This window comes from Toxorhynchites rutilus, chromosome 3 (genome assembly GCF_029784135.1).
Source record: "Toxorhynchites rutilus septentrionalis strain SRP chromosome 3, ASM2978413v1, whole genome shotgun sequence".
Lineage (NCBI taxonomy): Eukaryota > Metazoa > Arthropoda > Insecta > Diptera > Culicidae > Toxorhynchites > Toxorhynchites rutilus.
This window is the reverse complement of record NC_073746.1, coordinates 86,394,074-86,415,823: the sequence shown is the minus strand read 5'-3', so window position 1 is coordinate 86,415,823 and position 21,750 is coordinate 86,394,074. Positions and strand designations below refer to the sequence as shown.

Sequence of the window (21,750 nt, the reverse complement as noted above, 5' to 3'; positions counted from 1 at the left end):
CACATCTTACCTCTACTGCGTCTGGAACGAGAAAAGCCCGTTTTCCTGTATGATGTGTTCATATCAGCTGTCAGGCCGAGCTCAATGTTCGCTCGTCGGGTTCTGTGATCGGGATATGTACGGATTGTGGGATGAGCGAATAAGGTGAGACAGTTATAGCTGGCAGTGGTGTCAGTGTGCATTTTTGATCCCCACATGTACCAGCAGCATCAGGACAGAAAAAGAGCACGGTGGCTAGCTACGATTGTCGTGGTATTGATATATTCTAATGTCTAATAGGGAATAGTATTCCGCTGTTACTCTGGTTGCCTGTTCTAGTCGATACAATTCGAGGAGCACAACATGGACTAATCAAAACGTGGGACTTAGAACATTTAGATAATGCTTGATATTTCATAATTATTTAATTTTTTATTTATTTATTTATTCATCGTCTTTGAGAGTAGCGTATAGACTGGTTATGCTAATTGTATGTTCTTAATCCTAGCTTTAAAACAATCTATAATCATGTTGAAATCAGAACTTTGGCAGACCATGTTGAAGGCTCGGAGGTATATGTAAAAGAAGATCCGCATAATCGATGTTTTCACTGAGGATGTCGAATACAATCAGTCTTTGCATCTTCAGACTAACTAACGGTTCATCTCAGTGAGCGGTTCAGAGCCGCTCGTTCATTGAAATGATCCAGCGGTTCCGCGGTTCTTTTTGAGCCGAGACTCTTTCCAAAAACGGCTCTTTTTTGAACAGCGGCTGTTTTTCGAGCCGAGACTGTTTCCAAAAGCGGCTCTTTTTTGAGCCCAGACTCTTTTGAACCACGGCTCTATTTTGTGCCGAGACTCTTTTGGAAAGCGGTTTTTTTTTAACTGCGGTTCTTTTTCGAACCGTGGTTCATTTGTAAAGAACCGTGGATCGTACGCTCGTTCTGACGAACCGGCTCAAATGAGCGGCTCGTGAGCGCTCGCCCATCTCTAAGCCACAGTACAAAGTTTCTAGTGCACATACGTCGGTGAATTGTGACGCGTTCCGACGTGTAAATCCCAGGATAGAGAATGCTTTGGAGGTGATAGCAGAGTTGAAACATAGCTTAGAGTTCATGATAACACCCGAGTCACGGATGGAATGTACACGATCCAAAAAAAAAGTGTCGATGTTGTATTGGTAGTTTATCGGCTCATAGTAACGACTAAAAGTGATCACCTTGCACTCACTTGTGTTCTTATACATGCCGTTGTCTTTGCACCATTGCGCTAGAGAATCGATATCGGCCTGCAAGTTGCAGCAGTTCGCAGCTGACTTGATGACTCGGAAAATTCAAGGTAGTCGGCAAACAATAGTTTTCCAGAAAATATTCGTAGGCACAAGACATTAATAAAGATTACGAATATCAATGACCCTAGCACACTCCCTTGGGGGACTCCGGACGCTATATCGGATGTTGTGGGTCGTGCTGAGTTCATCTCGACAAAAGCTTTCCTACCGGTCAGGTAAAATATCAACAAATCGGATATCAAATCAGGGAACCCCATGTGCTTTAGTTTAATATGCGGAACAGTATCGAAAGCCTTTGAGAAATCTATATAAACAGAGTCCACTTGATTTCTGTGTTCAGCTTCACGAAAGAGCCGGTTGACGTAGCATAATAAATTGGACGTTGTGGATCGATGGGGTATAAATCCATGCTCGAACTCAGATATCATCAGTTTCGCTGCGGACAGTAGCACTGTGTGGATCAGTGATTCGAGTCTTGAACACGCTTTGGAAGAATCGTCGAAACAGATCAGCGACTTCGTCAGATAGGTTTGCTGTGGTGTTGCCGTATTCGACAATTTTTGGTACTCGAATACACGCTCTTTGTTCTCTAACGTATTTCTAGAACGCAGAAGGGTTATTCAATTATTTGCCTAAAAATCTAATCTTGGTGATCTACTAAGAAATGGTCGAGTTATGAGCGTTCGGAATCTTTAATTATTTCCAACATGTTCAATGTTTAGCTATTACTTTTACCCCCTATATAGCCCTGTTGGGCGTAGTTCTACGTCTTGAAGAGCGAATGTGTTCTATATGTGAAAAAGAAACCTCTACTGTAACCTAGAATCTGTATCTGGATCGATAATAAAGAAGTTGGTATTGTACGTGCAAACCGCACTTGTACTAACGTTCCGTAAAAATTACAACAGAAAAGATTTCCGTAATGCTCAACTCCAACACAATGAAAGCTTGATAACAGCAAACGTTTTGTGAGGCATTACTGAGAACCGAAATTGCAACGTTTTTATATCGATAGTCTCACAAACTGGTTGTCCTATCTCCAAATCGAACACAAGGTTAGAACGACTACGTCAGGAACGGATGTTATGCTGTGTGTTGCCACTACCAGCAGATCGGCAACCCTGCCATGCAGGACGACAATAGTTTAGAGATGCCTCGTCATGCTTAGCAATACTTGTCATGCTGATGAAAACAACAGAATATACAAGAGGATAATCGTAATTTATAATATTCGTTAAGATCATTTTGCCATTTGGTTTGATCCTTTTTTCGCACTGAATTTGTAAGTAAATAAGAAATTAATGAACTGATGATGAAATAATGCATTCAAATAAAATTACAGCTTGAAGCTGTTTTGTACTGCTGTCAGGAATTAGCGCGATTTATTATTCGAAAGAATACTGTGCCTAGAGGATAAGGGTTGTAGGTCATGTAGGTCATGGTTGGTCGTTTTGTGCTATGTCTATGTCTAAGTCCGAACGAGAAAAAGCATTTTTTTTTGTGGTCCTATCGACAATGACTTCTTCTGTAGAAGCCTTCAATTACTGCGACCATTAGTTTCATCTATTGTGGTGACTTCTTATGTCCAGTACATATACCTCGCTATACGGCCGCTATTTATACGGCATTTCGTTGAACAAACTTGGAACCATTCCGATAGAATTTTTAATTATTTATTAGAATAATTGAATCATTATATAGCTTTTTTCTTAGCGGCCAAGGAACGTATCTCAGTCGTAAAGCGAGGTATGAGTGTGCCAAGTTAACCGACCACGTTGGATACATTTTTACCAAGTCACTTTGAAGAAACAATTGACAGATCTTCCAGGGTTTTTCCACGAGAAACAAATTTGACTTTAACCAACGATAAGCCCACATTCGCAATGTCATGAATATGTTGTTTTGTGTCGTCCTTTTTTTTATCTAAGTTCAACGAGATCACATAGAACGCCATCTCGTCAATAGCTTGTCTAATTACGGCAACGCTCAATGTCCATGTGCTACGCCGGATAACATTGCCATCGGAGTGATTTCTGTTTTTGTCTAAGGTGTGACCAAATGCGACTGATTACTACTACGAGACTGACTAGGATAGAGAGATGAAGGCTCATTGATTATTCTGAATAAAGGCTACAAGAGCCCCTGCACGTAATCGTTTTACCAGGACAATAATGTCACATCGTACCGCATGCTGGTATTCGCCTCGAATCTGTGGAGCGTTTGCATGCATGTGAGGTGGTTGACTCTTGTGGAGCAGGACTTGGCAAGAATTGGTAAAGCCGAGTCCGAACCGAACTTATTGACGAAATTATGTTGTGAAGATGTTCTTTCAGGGTTGCCAAGTGTTTTTCAGTAGAGTCTGGACGCGGGTGAATAAAAAGCCCGGATTTGTCTGGATATTTATGAACAAGATTTTTTTTTTAATTTTTCATGGCGTGAATTGCGATCTTTAAAGATATTTAATATTTGATACGTATGTAGTCTATTTATCATAAATTGAAACACTATATTTAAAAACATCTAGTACCGTTCGAACAAGTCGTGGAATGGTATAATGTAGAGTTGCAACTCTAAAGGCTTACCTACCAAGAGCTTGTTCGTTTTATCCATCAGTTTGAGGATATATGACAGATAAGTCAAATAACAATAAAATTGATCGGCTGATAATACTGATCTTTGTTTTATCTTCGCTTATTTTTGTCGGCCTATTTCAGCTACTTTAGTGTCAATCACCGACTTCAGGGAGACGACTGCACCTGTTCCTACCTATCAGACTCAACAGCTCATGAGCCGGGCTAACTTCATTTACTTCTCGTCCGAAGTAAATCGTAACCAGAAATTTTCGATTTTGAACCAGCGCCGATCGGATTGAGACCGACCGGGTCAATCCCCGGACGATTGAAATTTCTTTTTGCAATATTTGCGCGCGCAGCAAATCAAAAACACGCTGCCACTTCGTCGTGGTGCGACTGTCAAAATAAGGAAATCGGCTTCTTTTACTCGCAGCCTATAGGACTCTTGCTACACATACATGCAGAGCATCTGTTGGGCAAACATCATTTGTTTACATTCGTAGCTTGTAGGCAGCAGAAGCGAATTCATTATCAATCGACGTTCTTGTAGATTATTTAAATATGGTTGAGATCTTTCAATTAGCGCGAAATATTCCATAGAACTAGTATAAACTTTGTGAAACAGTTAGGCAAGCTATTTACCGAACAAGAGCTTTTGTGTGACGCATATTGCTTAACTTACTAGCACCTATTTCGCGATGTTCATTGAGCGACTTTCCCTAATCTAGTGGGAAATCGAAAAAATAACAGGAAAGGATTATCAGCATGTTCGGACCTAGATTCAAGACACAGAGGCTCGAGCTCACGTTCGAATGCTTCCTTGTATTTTCCATGAATTAGCCAAATGATGGATTTTCTTCGTTTCCGATCAATTTTCATCTAACCATATTTCAATTCTCCGCAGAGCATTCAGGTAGCCGGAAATCATAACTGAGGGTTGGTTGATCTTTCTGGCTGAATATGTGCTTAATTTCAACATAATCATATGATTTTTGACGAAACTAACCGCCGATTAAGGATATCTGCACACGAATATTCATTATAGTTTACTTTTTCATGAGACCAGCATTTCAGGGAAAAAAGCCCAAAGCCTAAATGGGAGCACAATTCACCTAATCCGGCTATACAATCGCAATGTGTAATTTACATTGTTTCTGTGCAACCTTTTGAATAATCAATCTGCTTCCATTGATATGGATCATAGCCATAACATAAATTTCTATTTTTCTCCGTGTAAAGGGTGTGTCACATCAAATTGCATCACGGAAAAAACGCTGTAGAAATTCGCCCAGTAGACCGATCCTTTTGAAAATTTTAGACAGTGAAATAAAAACTATTAAACAACTTTTGGCATTTTCTTTTTATTCATACTTCGAGCTTAAGCCCGTATGCTCGCACCTTCCTTATTACCCCGTCCATAAGGTTCTGTACAACGTCAGGTTGTAGTTTTTTTTAACAGAAATCCATTCCGCCTCCGATTTGACAACTTTTGGGTTCTTCCGGAGGGCCTGCTTCATAATCGCCCAATATTTCTCTATTGGGCGAAGCTCCGGCGCGTTGGGCGGGTGACCCCTTTGGCTTCGTACACTCCAACACGTCCTTTGAATAGTGGCACGAAGCGAGATCCGGCCAGAAGATGGTCGGGCCCTCGTGCTGCTTCAATAGTGGTAGTAAGCGCTTCTGTAGGCACTTCTTAAGGTAAACCTGCCCGTTTACCGGTCATCACGAAGGGGGCGCTCCGCTCCGGAGAAGAACAACAGGCCCGGCAGCTGACGAAAGTCCGCTTTGACGTAGGATTCGTCGTCCATTGCCAGGCAATGCGGCTTCGTCAGCATTTCGGTGTACAGCTTCCGGGCTCGCGTCTTCCCCACCATGTTTTGCCTTTCGTCGCGGTTAGGAGCCTTCTGAACCTTGTATGTACGCAGGCCCTCTCGCTGCTTGGTCCGCTGGACGAATGAACTTGACAAATTCAGCTTATTGGCGACATCCCGGACCGAACTTCTCGGATCACGTCTAAACTGCTTAACTACGCGCTTGTGATCTTTTTCACTGACGGAGCATCCATTTTTGCCGTTCTTCACCTTCCGGTCGATGGTTAGGTTCTCGAAGTATCGTTTTAGTACTCTGCTGACCGTGGATTGGACGATTCCCAGCATCTTACCGATGTCCCGATGTGACAACTCCGGATTCTCGAAATGAGTGCGCAGGATTAAATCACGACGCTCTTTTTCGTTCGACGACATTTTTCCAAATTTACGAAAAATTGACAGTGAAGCATGGCCAACGTGATCTATACACTCTTATCTGATTATAAGCGAAAGCTGAAGATATAATTCCTAAAAATTAAATTTCTACAGCGTTTTTTCCGTGATGCAATTTGATGTGACACACCCTTTATATAGCTTTGACGCTAAAAGTAAATATTTTTATGTAAAGAGACATATATTCGCATGTTATTATTATAGTGTAGTGCGTAATTTCTACAACTATTTCGTTAAAATAATTATTTAAACAAAGCTAAATCTTGACGGTCCATATAAATCCTATGCAGCGATCTCTTTTGCCTGCCCAACAGATCACTAATACATATGCACGCTGCAAGCGCCCTATTATGATATGAATTGTAGCTTACGTAAGTGGAGGTGATCAGGCGTAGTGGTAACATCTATACCTCTCACGATGAAAGTCACGAGTTCAATTCTCACGTTCTTTCAAAAATGGAAGTAAAACTGACTAACCATCCATGAAAGTCACTATATAGAGAAAAAAATAGCTTACGTATATGCAAAGAAAATCAAATCATTGTATGCACAGGTAAAACGGGAACCTTAAGGTGAAGGTGGAAGCTAGCCATTGTAGTAGTATAGGTAAACCCTCGTGTAAAAATGGGGTAATAGTGTTTGTGAGAGAAGAGCAAAGCACACGTAAATAGATCAATTCACTTATCAGACTGTGTGGCGCTTCATTGACACGAGTCTTGGAATACATTTGAAAAAAAAACAAATAACAATTCAATACTAAAGTAAAATGTATGAACGATATGTTCCGATGAACAATTGCAAATATAAATATATATAGAAGGTGCATTTGCATATGATTCTGATTATACGCGAGCGTAACATGAGCAAATTTATAACACATGCGAATTGGGGCACTTTTGGTATTAACAAGTTCTTCCGCATAGTAACTCGATGTTGATAATTCCTTAATATTTTCCTTGGTTGATCGTATTGTTTTCACATATTCACGTTGGAAAGCCTTAACCCTTCTCTTCGTTGGCCGAGGCATTTAGATTGAATTTAATACTTTTCCGTTTACTGTTTTTGAAAGCATAGGCAGCCGTGGCAGTGTTCCGAGCTCTGCAATACAATTTTCTTACCCAATGTTAAAGTTGCTAAAACTTACATTATAGACCCATTAAACGTAAAAATAATAATTGTATTGATATCAACACAATTTTATTCTATTGATTTTCATGACATGGGACGCTATGACTCCGGAATAACATTTTATTGAGTGGTTTTTATAGCTGTTTCGATGATGTTGTTTGGCATCAGTGTCGAAAAAATAACGATGCTTCCACCAATACAAACAAAACCATTGCAGAAGATTGAAAAACGAAAATTAAACTTTCAGAGCACTTGCTCGAGTTTTCCGACGTTCTTCACTATACGGTGCGAAAGCAGATGAAAATTTAATATCTTGTGAGTAATCGATTAGAGTTTGGTTGATATTACTTGATGGGAAGTGTGCGAAAACGATCATTTTCTTCACACTGTTTCGCAAAATTATTGATTTTCGGGCGAGAGGTGAGGGAGGGAGATGAAAGAAATGAGCGCCATTGTGGCAGCCATTTGTGACTAGCTTCCACCTTCACCTTAAGGTAATATTATATTATCAGGCACGTAGCGTAACCGGCACGGCACGTTTCATGCAAGAAAAATATTGCGTGTGTTTCAAATGTGTATGCGTATATATAGCGGACGGCTCCGGGCATACACAGCACGCTTCAGACAAATGCATGAAGGAATTCTCGAAAAGAATATTTTGCCGGTGCCGGGCACGAACTACATGGGCGAGTAGCACCATACATACAAACCCAACGTCGGAGTTCGTGGTGTGGGTGCGTTCGTCGCACTTCGGTACGACATCGGTTCAATCACCAGTAGCATTTCGCCGCTCCATCTGTGCTGCCGGTCCATACAGAGGAGTTGCTATGCCTGATGATATGGATACATCATGTATCTTTCTGCCGGTGTCGGTACGTGCCGTTTACGCTACGTGCTGGATAATATAAAACGGCCTTTATTCGTACGATGATGCAAACATTATCACGCATACGGTATACGTCTTGTGAATGACGCTGGAGACGCTTTTCGTTAATAGTTGCGGTCAACATAAATACTAACCTGTGGAGGCGATCTGGCGTAGTGGTAACATCCATGCCTCTCACGCTAAAGGTCACGAGTTCAACTCTCACTCCCGACATTCTTCCAAAAAATGGAAGTAAAAAGTGACGAACCAGCCAAATGAGTTGAAAGTCACTATAATACAGATAAAAAAAAAAAATAAATAAATACTAACCAATCAACGAAACATTTTGTTCTTCCAGATACTAGACCCCAAGTGGGAAAAATACGCCTGCGGAAAAACGCGAGATCAGCTCTACATGACCCAGCAGGCCCACAATTGTCTCAAGAAAACGTCTCTGCAGCCCCGCTCCTTGAACTTCTATAAATAGCATGTGCGTGTTTTTTTTTTCTCTTCTAACTTTACGTGTACATTTTTGTGTGTTTCATGAGTGTCCTCTAGTTTCACTTATCCAGGGAAAATTGTCATATTTTATAGGAACAGGCATTTCGTTAGATTCAAGAAGTCTAATTGTGTGCGCACGTGTTCATTACAAATCACATGTATTCTGCGTTTAATCGTGACTAAATTTCTTTCGACAGAGGTGTATTGAGAGGTTTGCTTATTCGCAATACAATAATGCTCGGATGACATAAGTTCGAAAGTACCAATACTTTTTACAAAACAAATTAGAACGAGGGCATGGTTGCTCTGCATCGAACAAAATAAGAGTAAAACGTCATATCTGTACTGTACATGAGTCTTTTTTTCTACGTTGTAAGGAAACTAACAGTCAGCAAATAATTTCGCACCTAGGTTAGTTATGTACTAATATGCAAACGCACCATTTTCCTTAATTACCAATAAATTATAAATAGTGTTAAATGGTAAGGACATTTTGAGTATGGAACTATAATTTAAGCATCCAGGTCTTCAGGAAAGAACTTATTGCATAAGTTAAGAGTCAACAAGATTTTTGTTTTATTGGTTTATAGAACGATTGGTAACAATTCGATAGGTTAGAGAACAGAAAAAAACTATATTTATTTTATACCAGACTTTGGCAGTTTTTATTGCATTCTTTTTCGAACTTGTTTTTGTGTATAAAGCCTATTATAAATCATCAAGCTATTTATAGAAAGATTTATGTTCAATAAATTATCACTGTTTACTATTGAAGCCTCGTTTGTTCACTTTTTTACACCTCTGTAATTTTAGCGGGCGTCGTGGGTAGTTGGTAGAGATTATCCCAGTCGATTTCCGAGAAGTCTATTACTATTTTGTTATTTCGTGGCTGGAATTGCCAATATTTTACCCCAGCGGCATCGAACATTTTCTTCGCTGCAATCGTGGAGTTTTTATGCGCATGCTTATCGGACATGTAGATGACCTCTTTAATTCTGGATTGGATAATAATTTTCGCGCATTCATTACACGGGAAGAGCGCCACATACATTGTGCATTGCTTCACGTCGGAACTATTCTTGTTCAGTATAGCATTCATCTCTGCGTGACAAACGTACAGATATTTCGCATCTAGTGAATTGGCGGATTTTTTACCCCACGGGAATTCATCGTCACTGCATCCGATCGGGAAACCATTGTAGCCGATCCCGACGATTTTCTTCTCATCATTCACTATGCATGCTCCCACTTGCGTGTTGGGGTCTTTACTTCGCTTTGCCGCCAAGAATGCCGTTGCCATGAAGTACTCGTTCCAATCCAGATAATCATTGCGTTTTTTCTCACTAAGACAGCTATTGATAATGTGAGATATTGCTTCCTTATCTCCCATGCTGTTATTGTTATCAATGCACTATAGAAACGATGTACAAATGCATCAATTCAGTTCGCGCCAATCTTAAAATCCACGACAAACCAGACTAGTCAAATATACGGGAAGCTAAACGGCAAGAGAAACACAGTCAATATTAGATCAAGGACAAAACTGAAAGGTATAGTTTTTATGTACGAAGAAAGTGCGGCAAAAACCCAGTGACGTCATACATGTTTGCCCAAAGTGTATTATCAATAATTTCATCAATATTCTGACAATCAAGTAACAATACTCGTTATTTCTCGTGCCAACATTCATCGGTAGTTCGACACCATACTACGTGGACAACCCTAACCCTCCTCCTGTTAACAACATGGACATTTTTCCATTTTTTGTAGAAAATAAATTGAATAATTGTACTGCGCCTATATTCGATTTTGGATTTGTTTTATTTTGACGTAGGACTACGTCTTTCATTTCTATACTAGGGTGTAAAATCAAAGTTTCGGAAACGATAGCGTTACGCCGGAGACCGAGATTTTGAGCGTTAATAGCTCCTAAACAACTGAACAAAATGGTATGATAAACACTTCATTCGAAAGATAAAATGTCTACGCGTTTTATACTTGTTACTTTTTGATACATAAGCGAGCGCCGCTCGGAAATCAACTCAGTTATAATTGAACAGCGATTGGAGCATGTTGTCGCTGTTGTGGTGAAGCTAACTTCATTCATCATGAAAGCGCTGATGAACGGTATCACCATGAGCCTGTTTGTGCCACTTAGGCCAGAAGGGAATCCATCAGGAGGAGAGTGGTCACTGAAAAGGCGATCAAGAAAGTACCAGCATCGAAAATTGGTTCCGAATGAAACATCGGAGCAGCCACCACACATAAACGCGCGCAACTCATTTCGTTTGGTTGTTATCCAGCATCGAGAAGTATCCGGAAAGATGTCGTCCTTGCTGAAAAATAATCTGCCAGTTCCCCTTGGAATTGAAAATACATTCAAGCGAAAGAGTTTATTTGAATGTTTTCTATCCATATAATACTGCGACCAAATACATTTGGTTTTGTGATTTTTCAATCAAGTGCAATCAGCGGGTAAGCTTCTGAAGATTATTCTTCCCCATCATTAGAATATTTTCGTATCCAATATTAGACGCGCGCGCAACAGAAAATGTTTCGCATCGCGAAAATCATGTAATTTTCAATCGAGTTGCTGAAAGTTTCAAACTCAGAGAGTTCATTTGCCTCTAGTTTGCCTTCCAAATTGCAACCGTAAACAACACCATCTCTCGATTCAGTCACGGACAAAAGCATAGCGATATTCTGGTGGTGAAACGCATTCATTTTTCGTGAGGACACCGATTGGACAACATCGTTGCTGGACGAGCTGGACGGCGAGGGATCGAGTGATTCATTACCCGACCTGACCTGAAACGAATTCAGTATGTTTCGAACTGTGATTTTTGCACTACTTAACCGATTTAGGTTATCGACATATCAAATTAAAGTGAATTTGCTAATCTATTTCGGAAAAATAATTCAAACCGTCGGTTAATTTTGAAAAATTATAACTCAAAAACTAAAAAAAGCTTTGATTTTTGGATATGTTATGTAAAAAAATCTCAGCTATCAAGAAAAAATATAAAAAATATAGCGGCCTCAAGTCTAAAGCCATGTAAAGAGTAAAAATCAAACACAATCAATAATTACGAGAACAATATCCGCATTATTTGCAAGTGTAATATTTTTCCAAGAAAGATTAGCAGATTGGTTTTAATTTGATATGTCGATCACCTGAATCGATTGCATAGTTCAAAACTTATGAAAAAAGTCATTTTTGGAAAAAGTGGAAAAATGGGCACCCTAATGAAAAAAATAAAACATATAGATCTAGTATTTTGGGAAATGGAACAAAACTGTCATTTTTAACGAAAATCTGAGAACCACTATATCAATTTGACATGGGACGGCTCCTTTGAATTTACGTAATATACATTTGAAATCCCTTAATTTTCCATTGCATTTATCACAGAGTTACCCTCCTATATATGTGCTCCCTTGGCCGAGTGGTTAGCGTCATAACTAACATGCCGGGTGTTCGGGTTCCATTCCCGTTCTGGTCGGGGGAATTTTTCGTCAAAGAAATTTCCTCCGACTTACACTGTGATCACGCGTATTCTAGAGCTTGCCACTCAGAATGCCTTCAAGGCGTGTTATTTGGCATAGAAATCTCAACTAAGTACTAATAAAAATGACGCAAGTAATACTACGTTGAGACGGCGAAGTTCCTCTAAGAACGTTAGTGCCATTGACGAAGAAGAAGAAGAAGAAGACCCTCCTATATGAATATGAAATGACATAGTCCTACGTCAAGTCTGGACTGGACTAATCTATAACAAGGTGTACGTTAACTCGGCTGCAAAGTCGCTTCGTATCAATAATAGATGTCATCTTCAATTTGAAGCATTGCTTGCTGTTTTGCAGTCCAGTTGGCCCAATTGACTAACGATCACTGTATATGTGACACTTACCTCGTTGCTTTGCTGAAATCTTGTATGAAATTTGTGAAATTTGAGTGATGCATGAAATCTTGCATCCGATTACTTCAACATGTCGAAAAGGGTCTTGCTAATTTGGTTGGTAGAACGAATTATTGCACACAACATTCATGGGAGGTTGAAAGAAAGAATGCATAATACATGATTTACCTTCGCATCCACTCGCAAAACATAACTCTTTTATTTGTTAAATTGCTTACTCGTTTTATTATTTCCACTGCTGATGTCACAGGCGAAAAAATACTGGATACATTTGCCATCTAATGATATACATTATAACGTATATCGTAAGAACGATTCTGCGTAATATGCATTTGAAAACTCTTGATAAACGTTTCATTTTTCGTAGAGTGACCCACCTATATAGAAATCAAAGACGTAGTCCTACATCAAAAACATTTTGGCAGCAGTTAGTGCCGAGATGGAAAATGAAAGGTGGGAAGATTTTTAAATCTGTGACGTCACAGATTTTGTTTATGTATGTTACTTTTCTTATTATAGTCCGCTACATAGGAAAAGTGTTATTATTAAAAGTAAAAATAAGCAGATGAAATGAACGAATTGGTTTTTTTTTCTTAAATCAATGCTAGCGTTTAAAATCATGAGGGTCCAACTGTCATTTTAGTAGAAACTGAAATATCAGTATTATTGAGGTGTTCTAAACTTAATTTTAATTCAAGTTTACTTCTCGTTACGTCGAACAAAAACGTAAGTGAACAAAGGCAGAGTCACAGAATCTTTTGTTACTTTGACGGATAAACATTTGACAGTATATGAGAAAAAAAGTTATTTTTTTCATGTAAAATGCACTTGAAAAATAAATTTAATTGACTGCGTATGAGTTAGATTGAGACGAAAAGTTTTCCGCTTACGTCTTAGTTTAAGATGAATGAAGTTTTCAGCACCCTAATTGTGAAAAAAGTAATTACAATTGCCGACAAGAGATAAACTTCCATGATGTTGCTCTAAAATTCAAACATAGTAGAATTAGAATACTATTTCTGATATAACAAGAAATCAAAGAAAAAATTAAAATTTTTAGTGCGTGACATGTTCTGTTTTTTTTATAATACGAAAAATATTTTTTGGAAATATGTTATCAGTTTTTGTATATCCTTTCAACGTTATTCGTTGACACATTCAATTTTGTTTCATTTGAGTTACTAACTGGTATGCCTGATATGTGAACTTACTATCTTCCTGGTGACTAATACAATCGAATTTTAAGACAACCAAAACCCGTGAATCTTCCCACCTTCTATTTTTCATCTCGAGTTAGTGCGGCACTGGGGTTGAAATTGAACAAAAAAGCATTCTCGCGTAACTTTTGAAAAGGTCCAATGTAACATTTTCGTCAACTCGAGAAAAACGTAGTTGAAGACCCGAACATTATTCCGTGAATTGTCTTAAAAGTTATCGATCTTTATCGCTCCTCTCACCACTAGCGATCAAGAATAGCTCTCCAAAACCAATCGTAGCTGTTGTTCCGTGATTTGAGTTTAAAGTTGAAGCCAAGGAGCGAAAATGTTACATTGGACGTTTTGACAGCCCGCGTTTGCACATTGGACATATTACGTTGCACGATAAGAATTTGAAACTAACTACTAAACAACAATCCAAAAATCAGCATTTCGTTCTAAAGACAGATTATTATTGTTATCACCCGTTGAATTGAACTGAAATCGATAACAACTACTGTAAGAAACAAAAACTCAAAACGACCGAAGTACGACTTCGTGTTGTTTTGACTGCTTTGTTACTTCGGGCGTTTCGGGCATCGGAGGAAAGTGGCGTCCGAAGTAACAAGGGTGAAGGTGAAATAGTACACAGCCGGGTGCTTAAAATCCGAATCTGTACATTGGATATTTTTTGTATCGGCGATAAAAAGATGAAGAAAGTAGATACGTGAACGATTGTTTTTGTAATACATTCAATGATTGAAGACTATTAGCGCGCATCCATTAACTCGATTTGTTTACATTTGTTACATAGGACCTTTTCAAAAGTTACGCGAGAATTCGCTATTTGGTAATTGTTCGCATCGACAGTATTTGTTTATGTATTGCAACTGCATATTCAATATTTCAAAACGAATTCTGGCAACATTGCTAGACTATATTCACCTACCTTCGTGGCCTTACACCACAGTGTAACCGTTGCTGAACCTACATGTGTACGTTATTCTAACGTCAAATTTATACATTCGTTCGGCAGTTTTCTTTGTGTATTCGGAATTTCGTACAATTTTATCCTTTCGAAGCTATCACATAATCTCCGAGTGCTTCGAAAAAAGTTTCCACAGCAATGAGTCAACGGCCAGCCGAAGAAAAAATGGATGTTGACGGAGAGGAGGCTGTGGCGGCGTCGGGAACAACGCCTTCAGGCACGGTAGCGGGAGTTGCTCCCGGTGGATCACAAACTACTGCCCTAGCGAAGCCTCAACCGGAATCGCGTAACGTTATGGCTGGCAGCGCCACTGTTCCCTCGGTAACGTGTTCGCTACATCCACTGGTAATAATGAACATATCGGACCATTGGACCCGAATTCGAGCCCAGAAGGGATTCAAGTCGCAGGTTTTCGGTGCACTGATCGGCAAGCAGAAAGGACGAAACATTGAAGTGATGAATTCGTTCGAGCTCAAGTTTGACGTTATCGATGAGGAAGTACACATTTTGATGGATTACTACAACGTGAAGGAGCAGCAATGTAAGATTATTTTGATACAAATAGTGCGATTTACTCATTCAGTATGTTTACAGATAAACAGGTTTTCAGCGATCTTGATTTTCTCGGCTGGTATACCACTGGTGCTGTCCCATTGGAGAAGCACATAAATATTCACAAGCAGATCTGCCAAATAAATGAATGTCCCATCATGCTGCTGATGGATCCTACGAGTCGGAATATGAATCAATTGCCCATTTCGTTGTACGAATCGGTGATTGATATAGTTCAGGGCGATGCGGTGATGTTATTCGTTCCGCTGACTTACACGCTAGCCACCGAAGAAGCAGAACGGATCGGTGTGGACCACGTGGCTCGAATGTCGACAAACGAATCGGATGAAAATTCTACGGTTGCAGAGCATTTGCTCGCACAGCATAATGCAATTAAAATGTTGCATTCGAGAGTGAAGATTGTGTTGGCCTATATCAAAGCCGTTAAGAGCGGTCAGTTAGAGGAGAATCAGGAAATTCTTCGAGGTGCTTATTCTTTGAGTCGTCGTTTGCCAGTTATTCAGAATCCTACGTTCAAGGAGGAATTCTATACGGTAAGCAAGCGAGTAAGCTCGACAATTTGTATTTTTTTTACATTTCTATCATTTTACAGCAATCAAATGATGTCGGTCTTATCACCTATTTGGGAGCGCTTACAAAAGTCCTCAATGACATGAATCAGTTAGTGAATAAATTCAACGTTTTGTATGACCGTCAAGGTATGGGGCGAAGAATGCGAGGATTGTTCTTCTAGATAATCTTTTGAGTTATACGAATTGAAACATAAAAATGCGTGCAGAGAATATTCTTTTGTTTTCTGTCTCAAATTAAATATCCTGCTTTTTAATACAGCCCCGAGTTGATCGAATTATAATAAACATAATTTATTTCGACACAATTTGTTGCTCTTCTAGCGACTGCCTTCCAGTAAATAGAATGAAAATTCCATGCAATGTTTATTTTGTTCCCTTCTCACTTGGACCCGCCTTGGTGTCATCTTGATCTTCTTCATCATCCTCCGACTCATCATCATCATCATCATCCTCGTAATCATCGTCATACTCGTCAGAATCCGTATCATTGTATTGATCGGCTGCTTCACGGTAGGCAGTGTATTCCGGATCGTAGACGTAATCATCGTCGTCACCTGAGTCATCCTGGCGCTTACGACCATACTTGTGGCTACGGACTAAAATAAAAATAAGGTTGTTGAGATTTAACTAATTCAGTAAAGAACGTATTGCAACTAAACTTACCCGACATGCTCAAATCCTTAGTCTGACTTGTGTCGTAGTTGCATTTAGGACAAGGAATTGGCTTATTTTTATCGTACTTGAATCCTTTCCTACGAATGTGATCCTCGCAGTAACATATCTTGCAACGCAGACAAGAATATTGGCCAAGTTTGTTACAAGATTGGCACTTGTACGATTCCGATTCCAGAACCTGACAGGAAGCTTGATGCTCGAATTGGTCATCCTCGCACAGGAAGTTGTCGCAGAAGCAACACTTATACATTCGACCTCCGTGATCCCAGACACCTCGCTCGCACTCGATGCAAGTGGCATCCATCAGGGGACAAACGCAAGCGTGCGTCTGGAGACACTTCCGCCCGTGGCAGATCCATGCCTCACAGTGGTCACAAATCGCTCCCACCATCTGCAGTCCGGTGGTGTAGACTCCGGCATGTTTGATAACGCAATCCCCCGTCTTGAGCATACATTTTTGTTTTCCACATTGAGCGCAGATGGGGAGACGTTGAACGCTCTGACAGAAATAACAGAAGGCACGAGATTTTTGCTTTCTGATAATGGATGTTGCATCAAGTTCTGATGGAAATAAATTAGCGAAAGATTCATGGCATACCTTCCACATTTTTCGCATTCCATTGCTACATTGCAAGGCTGTTCAGGCAACTGGGACTCGCGATTTCGAATTTCCTTCTGGCGAAGCTTTTGCTTCTCCGCCTTTTTCCGTTGACCGGTTTTCTTTTTCGGCATTTTCACGTGTGAATTAAACTAAAAACTTTAAAATCACACCACAATCGAGAAACGAGTTGATTTCTGTCGAGTCGACGATACTCGACCAAGGTGATGTAGGAAGGTGAAATGGTACGTCAAAATTGAAGCTTGAAGCTCAACGTGTTTGACATATATTACAGGTGTGCCCGATTTTTTTTGTATCGTACACGAAAATTACTCACACAGATAAAATAGCGTGCAGAATCACGGCATTTTGTTCATTCAATCTAAAGAGTCCCTTACAAGATAAATAATAATGACATTGCTTCATGAGAATGACAATAACAATGATAATGTAAAGCGGACCTTACACTGTCAATATTATTGACAATATGATGACATTTGAGAGCATAATGACAGTTGAACACAGTCGACGACTCAGAAATTCGGATTTTCTGATTCAATATCGTGAAATTTCTTATAAATCCATGTTGTTGACGTTTTACCACACGGACTTCGAGACTGAGTTGCCAGATTTGCAAGCGTGCCTGTAAATTCAAAGACATTTTTGTTAGTCTTTTTTTGCGATTGCAATTGAACTTTATAAACTCCAGAAACTCTAGGAGGCATAAATGAAAGCATTTGGTTTGGAAAACTGATACTTTTAATAGCAATATACGGTACTGTTCACAATACAAATAAAAACTTCAAAGTAAACTGACAATGTGATGTTGAGAGAGTGGATGGAACGTAACAGCGTTTGAGAAATTTTTTGACGTAGGACTACGTCTTTCATTTCTATACCGGGGTGTAAAATCAAAATTTCGGAAACGAAAGCGTTACGCCGGAGACCGAGATTTTGAGCGTTAATAGCTCCTAAACAACTGAACGAAATGGTATGATAAACACTTCATTCGAAAGATAAAATGTCTACGCGTTCTATACTTGTTACTTTTTGATCCAAAAACTTGTTTTAATAGTCTTAAAATTGCTTTCAAAACAGGCTATTGAAATTACCAATCGGTATATAAGCGAGCGCCGCTCGGAAATCCACTTAGTTCTAATTGAACAGCGATTGGAGCATGTTGTCGCTGTTGTGGTGAAGCTCTTCGTTTATCATGAAAGCGCTGATGAACGGTGTCACCAAGAGCCTGTTTGGGCACCTTAGGCTAGACATGAATCCATCAGGAGGAGAGTGATGCCACAAACGGTTCCCCGGGAAGATCTCGAAGCAGCCGCTACACACACACACACACACATACACGCGCGGAATTCTTTCCGTTTGTATGCCATTCAGCATCGAGAAAGATCCGGAAAATAATCTGCCAGTTCCTCTGGGAATTTAAAAATACATTCATGTGAAAGAGTTTATTTGAATGTTTTCTATCCATGTAACACTGTGACCAAATATGTTTCAATCAAGTGCTATTAACAGGTGGTTATCGAGTTAGTATTAACCACTGGTGGGCTTCCAGTATCGAGGAAAATGTGGAAATATATAATCGTTACTGAAAATAATCTGCCAGTTCCTCTGCATAATAATGCATAGGTAGTCATCAGCTCGTTCACTATCATATATTTCACTATTGAGCACATTACCGTACCTTAAGCTGTGGTTTCGGAGACGAATGAATTGTAAGATTTGTAGTCTCCGCAAACAAAGTAAATAAAAATGAAAAAGAACTGAGGTTTTGGAGACGAACTCTACGATCTGTCGAGAAATAAACGAGCTATAAGCGTTCCGAAAAACCAACAGTAAATACAGGGACGAATGACCTTCGGATTAAAGTCCTTTAAAATAAGAACAGAGCAGCAGGAAATACATAGCTCATCGTGTTGCTCCTTAGTTATTTCTCTATGCAATGCAGATGTAACGTCAGTCAATTTCCAACATCAGTTATCAACCAAAGAAAGCAGTTCTTGCTACCGAGAAAATTCGTTAATGCCATCCTGCATACAATGTGTTGTAATTTGAAGCCACTTTTAATTCGGACACCATACATGGATTTGTGAAAACTGAATGATCAATTTAAAAGACCCCACGACGTGCCGAAGCACCACTCAGTGTCGCATTGGAGGCGATTTTAACCTGTAATTGAACATTTGCGATGACGCTATTGTGAATGGAGCTTAACTATGCTAGTACCATCATCCACCGTTGCAAGCGGAGTAGTACAAAGCCGTTAAACGAGTAACGCCTCAATTCACACACACGACCCGAGCATCTCCCCACCAACCATTCACCCTCTCTTTTACGGACTCTCGTCGAGGTAAGTCGCACAAGTGGTACAGTGTCGACTTTCAATGTGGGGTCATAATTTGGATCTCTATGTTTACAAAAATGTCCAACTAAATATGTCGCATTACATGTCCATCCAATTAGCTAACTGTCGAACTAATTGTAAATTACTGTACTTTCAATCTGGAAACAATTTGAGAATTGGTGAAAATTGAATAATCAGGAAAGTCCCCAACTATCAATAAGCTCAGAACAACTGACAAATTCACATACTCATCAGATCCTGGCAAACAAATTATGAAAAAATCAATTTGTGTTTTATTATTATTTTGGATATTATTTTAGAAAGCATTGAACCGTATTTCGTAAACTCTTTTTTGAAAGGTTTAATGGCCCTGATAAGCGCCGTGTTTTATGGAATGGTTCCAATTTAGAAAACTTTGTACTCGTGGTTTTGAAAAAAAAAAAACATTTCGAACGCCCTCGATGCCGCCTTGTTCTGGATTTGCCACCAAAGCAGTTTGTATAAAGAACAAACTTTTTTCTTCTGCTACCAGCTGCCGTTTTGCGATTGCGTTTGCCACTCGCCGCTCGTTGCAACTGCCTGTTGTCTTGATGTCCACTGAACCGAATGTGTTCTATTCCGAATGCGGGTTTTCTTATCGTCGCGAGTAGCTTTGCCAGCTTACTCGATCACTTCGGCGGCCGAAACTATATAACGCCGACTAGGTGGACTGGTGCACTGGTACTAACGCGCTCGGCCTAGCTACACTTGCGGGGAACTCGAGACCAACACGGTTCAAGCGGGATTCTGCCTTTCCCTTCACTTTTCCTCCTTTGCCATGTCCAGACATGGCTGCTTGGGTTGGTTCGTTGATGTGTTGTGATGCGAACTGATGTGGTGTACGGTTTGAATGAGAATGATCGTTACGGAAGGAAGGAAGGTATTGTATTATAGAGACTTTAAACTTTTGCGGTTCATTCGTCTCTAGCCTTGAGAAAGGCCCTTTGAAAACTCTACTCTACTCCAACGTTACCACCTCCACCCTCTTGCCTTGAGAAAGGCACTCGATCCCTCGCCGACCAGCTCGTCCAGCAACGATGTTGTCCAGTCGGTGTCCACACAAAGAATGATCGTTACGGCAGCGGAGCGGGGATTTTTAAGCTGACTGGCTGGCTCGAGAATTACGCATGTGTAAGACTGCGACCAATGTTTCGTTCATTTTTTTCTTTTTCCTTTCCAATCGTGCTTCATTCTATTTCGCTGCTGCTCTGGTTGCCCGTATTGGTCGGTACGATTTGAGGAGCACAAAATGGACCAATCAAAAATGGGCACATAGTGCAATTGGACAATGCTTGATATTCCACAATTATTCAATTATTTATCTCAAGAAAAATGAAATGTTATTCGTTATGATAGATGCGTAGATATATTTCCTATCAATTGATGCAAAAACCTTTGCGATCTATTGAGAAATGCTCGAGTTATAAGCGTTCCAAATCTTGCATTTTTTCCTACTTGTTCAGTGCCTAGATTTCCATTTCACCCCCTATATCTTCCGGTTAGACGTAGTCCTACGTCAAAAGGAAAGGAGTGTAAGTGACTTGATCGATTCATCAACTTTCTCTTTCGTGAATCAGCTGCAAAAACGTTCCAATTCGAGTCTGCTACAGAACCGACAGTTGAGGATCTGACCTATCGTTCACATTGCCAAATAAGATCGGAGTATGTTTGCAGCTGAGTTATGACCAAAAGTGAGAGTCGATGAAGAGAAACTCGAACATGTCACTTACGGCCCTTTCCTTGTCAGCCTCATATAATCTTATTCATAGAATAAAAATATTTACTTGCAGACAATACAACTTGCATATATTTTTGCAAACTAGAAAAACAGGTATCTCTGAAACTAGAGGAACAGCCTGTATTTGTGAAGTGAGTATTATGATGCGATTTTGAGAAGGAAAAACGAATTTTGAAGTGTAAATTATGAATGACAATTAACTTTTCCGAATGAAATTAGTATTCTATGGAAATGCAAATCTCTTTTTTCTGCAAGTGGTGAGAAAATCCCATACAAAAAATGTGTCTGAAATTGACGTTATATTATATAAATAAGTTTTAGTAGGAATATCGGAAAATTCAGAGCAAATAGGTTAAGTTAGGGTTAGGGCTACGTGATACAAGTAATGAAATTATACCAAGTAGATATTTTCGTTCAAATTTTACCAATTGAAAATTGCCTTTGAGCGTTCTAATCTGATGGAGAATAGTTTGGATCCCAAACTCGAATGTCGCC

At 39.7% G+C, this 21,750-nt stretch overlaps 4 protein-coding genes across 8 annotated transcripts in view; 2 read left to right on the top strand and 2 right to left on the bottom strand.

The window, feature by feature from the left end:
• LOC129777407 (myb protein) overlaps nucleotides 1–9,371 on the top strand; it is a 31,032-nt gene extending 21,661 nt beyond the window's left edge. For all 5 annotated transcript variants that reach the window (XM_055783656.1, XM_055783655.1, XM_055783654.1 and 2 more), the window contains one exon: nucleotides 8,455–9,371. In XM_055783656.1, coding sequence (XP_055639631.1) covers nucleotides 8,455–8,583 — 129 coding nt within the window. In that variant the 3' untranslated portion in view covers nucleotides 8,584–9,371. The remainder of the gene's footprint in view (nucleotides 1–8,454) is intronic.
• LOC129777408 (deoxycytidylate deaminase) lies at nucleotides 9,235–10,125 on the bottom strand. Its single transcript, XM_055783658.1, has one exon. It carries the CDS (start codon nucleotides 9,985–9,987, stop codon nucleotides 9,391–9,393), a length of 597 nt encoding a protein of 198 aa, XP_055639633.1. The 5' UTR covers nucleotides 9,988–10,125; the 3' UTR covers nucleotides 9,235–9,390.
• A 4,571-nt stretch (nucleotides 10,126–14,696) lies between these two features.
• Nucleotides 14,697–16,085, top strand: LOC129777257 (COP9 signalosome complex subunit 6). The gene is made up of 3 exons (XM_055783431.1): nucleotides 14,697–15,242; nucleotides 15,296–15,807; nucleotides 15,867–16,085. The coding sequence occupies exons 1-3, from the start codon at nucleotides 14,840–14,842 to the stop codon at nucleotides 16,005–16,007; spliced, it is 1,056 nt and encodes a 351-aa protein (XP_055639406.1). The 5' UTR covers nucleotides 14,697–14,839; the 3' UTR covers nucleotides 16,008–16,085.
• A 27-nt stretch (nucleotides 16,086–16,112) lies between these two features.
• On the bottom strand, nucleotides 16,113–17,358 carry LOC129777258 (zinc finger protein 330 homolog). The gene is made up of 3 exons (XM_055783432.1): nucleotides 17,120–17,358; nucleotides 16,510–17,057; nucleotides 16,113–16,442 (listed from the first exon to the last, which is right to left on the bottom strand). The coding sequence occupies exons 1-3, from the start codon at nucleotides 17,251–17,253 to the stop codon at nucleotides 16,210–16,212; spliced, it is 915 nt and encodes a 304-aa protein (XP_055639407.1). The 5' UTR covers nucleotides 17,254–17,358; the 3' UTR covers nucleotides 16,113–16,209.
• Nucleotides 17,359–21,750: the final 4,392 nt, after the last annotated feature.

Bases quoted from the DNA above. Each gene is read 5' to 3' on its own strand.
- LOC129777408 (XM_055783658.1), bottom strand. From the start codon at position 9,987: ATGGGAGATAAGGAAGCAATATCTCACATTATCAATAGCTGTCTTAGT.
- LOC129777257 (XM_055783431.1), top strand. From the start codon at position 14,840: ATGAGTCAACGGCCAGCCGAAGAAAAAATGGATGTTGACGGAGAGGAG. The intron at 15,243-15,295 runs GTAAGATTATTT...GTATGTTTACAG, and splicing joins CAACGTGAAGGAGCAGCAAT to ATAAACAGGTTTTCAGCGAT. The intron at 15,808-15,866 runs GTAAGCAAGCGA...ATCATTTTACAG, and splicing joins TCAAGGAGGAATTCTATACG to CAATCAAATGATGTCGGTCT.
- LOC129777258 (XM_055783432.1), bottom strand. From the start codon at position 17,253: ATGCCGAAAAAGAAAACCGGTCAACGGAAAAAGGCGGAGAAGCAAAAG. The intron at 17,058-17,119 runs GTATGCCATGAA...ATCCATTATCAG, and splicing joins GAATGCGAAAAATGTGGAAG to AAAGCAAAAATCTCGTGCCT. The intron at 16,443-16,509 runs GTAAGTTTAGTT...TTTTTATTTTAG, and splicing joins TAAGGATTTGAGCATGTCGG to TCCGTAGCCACAAGTATGGT.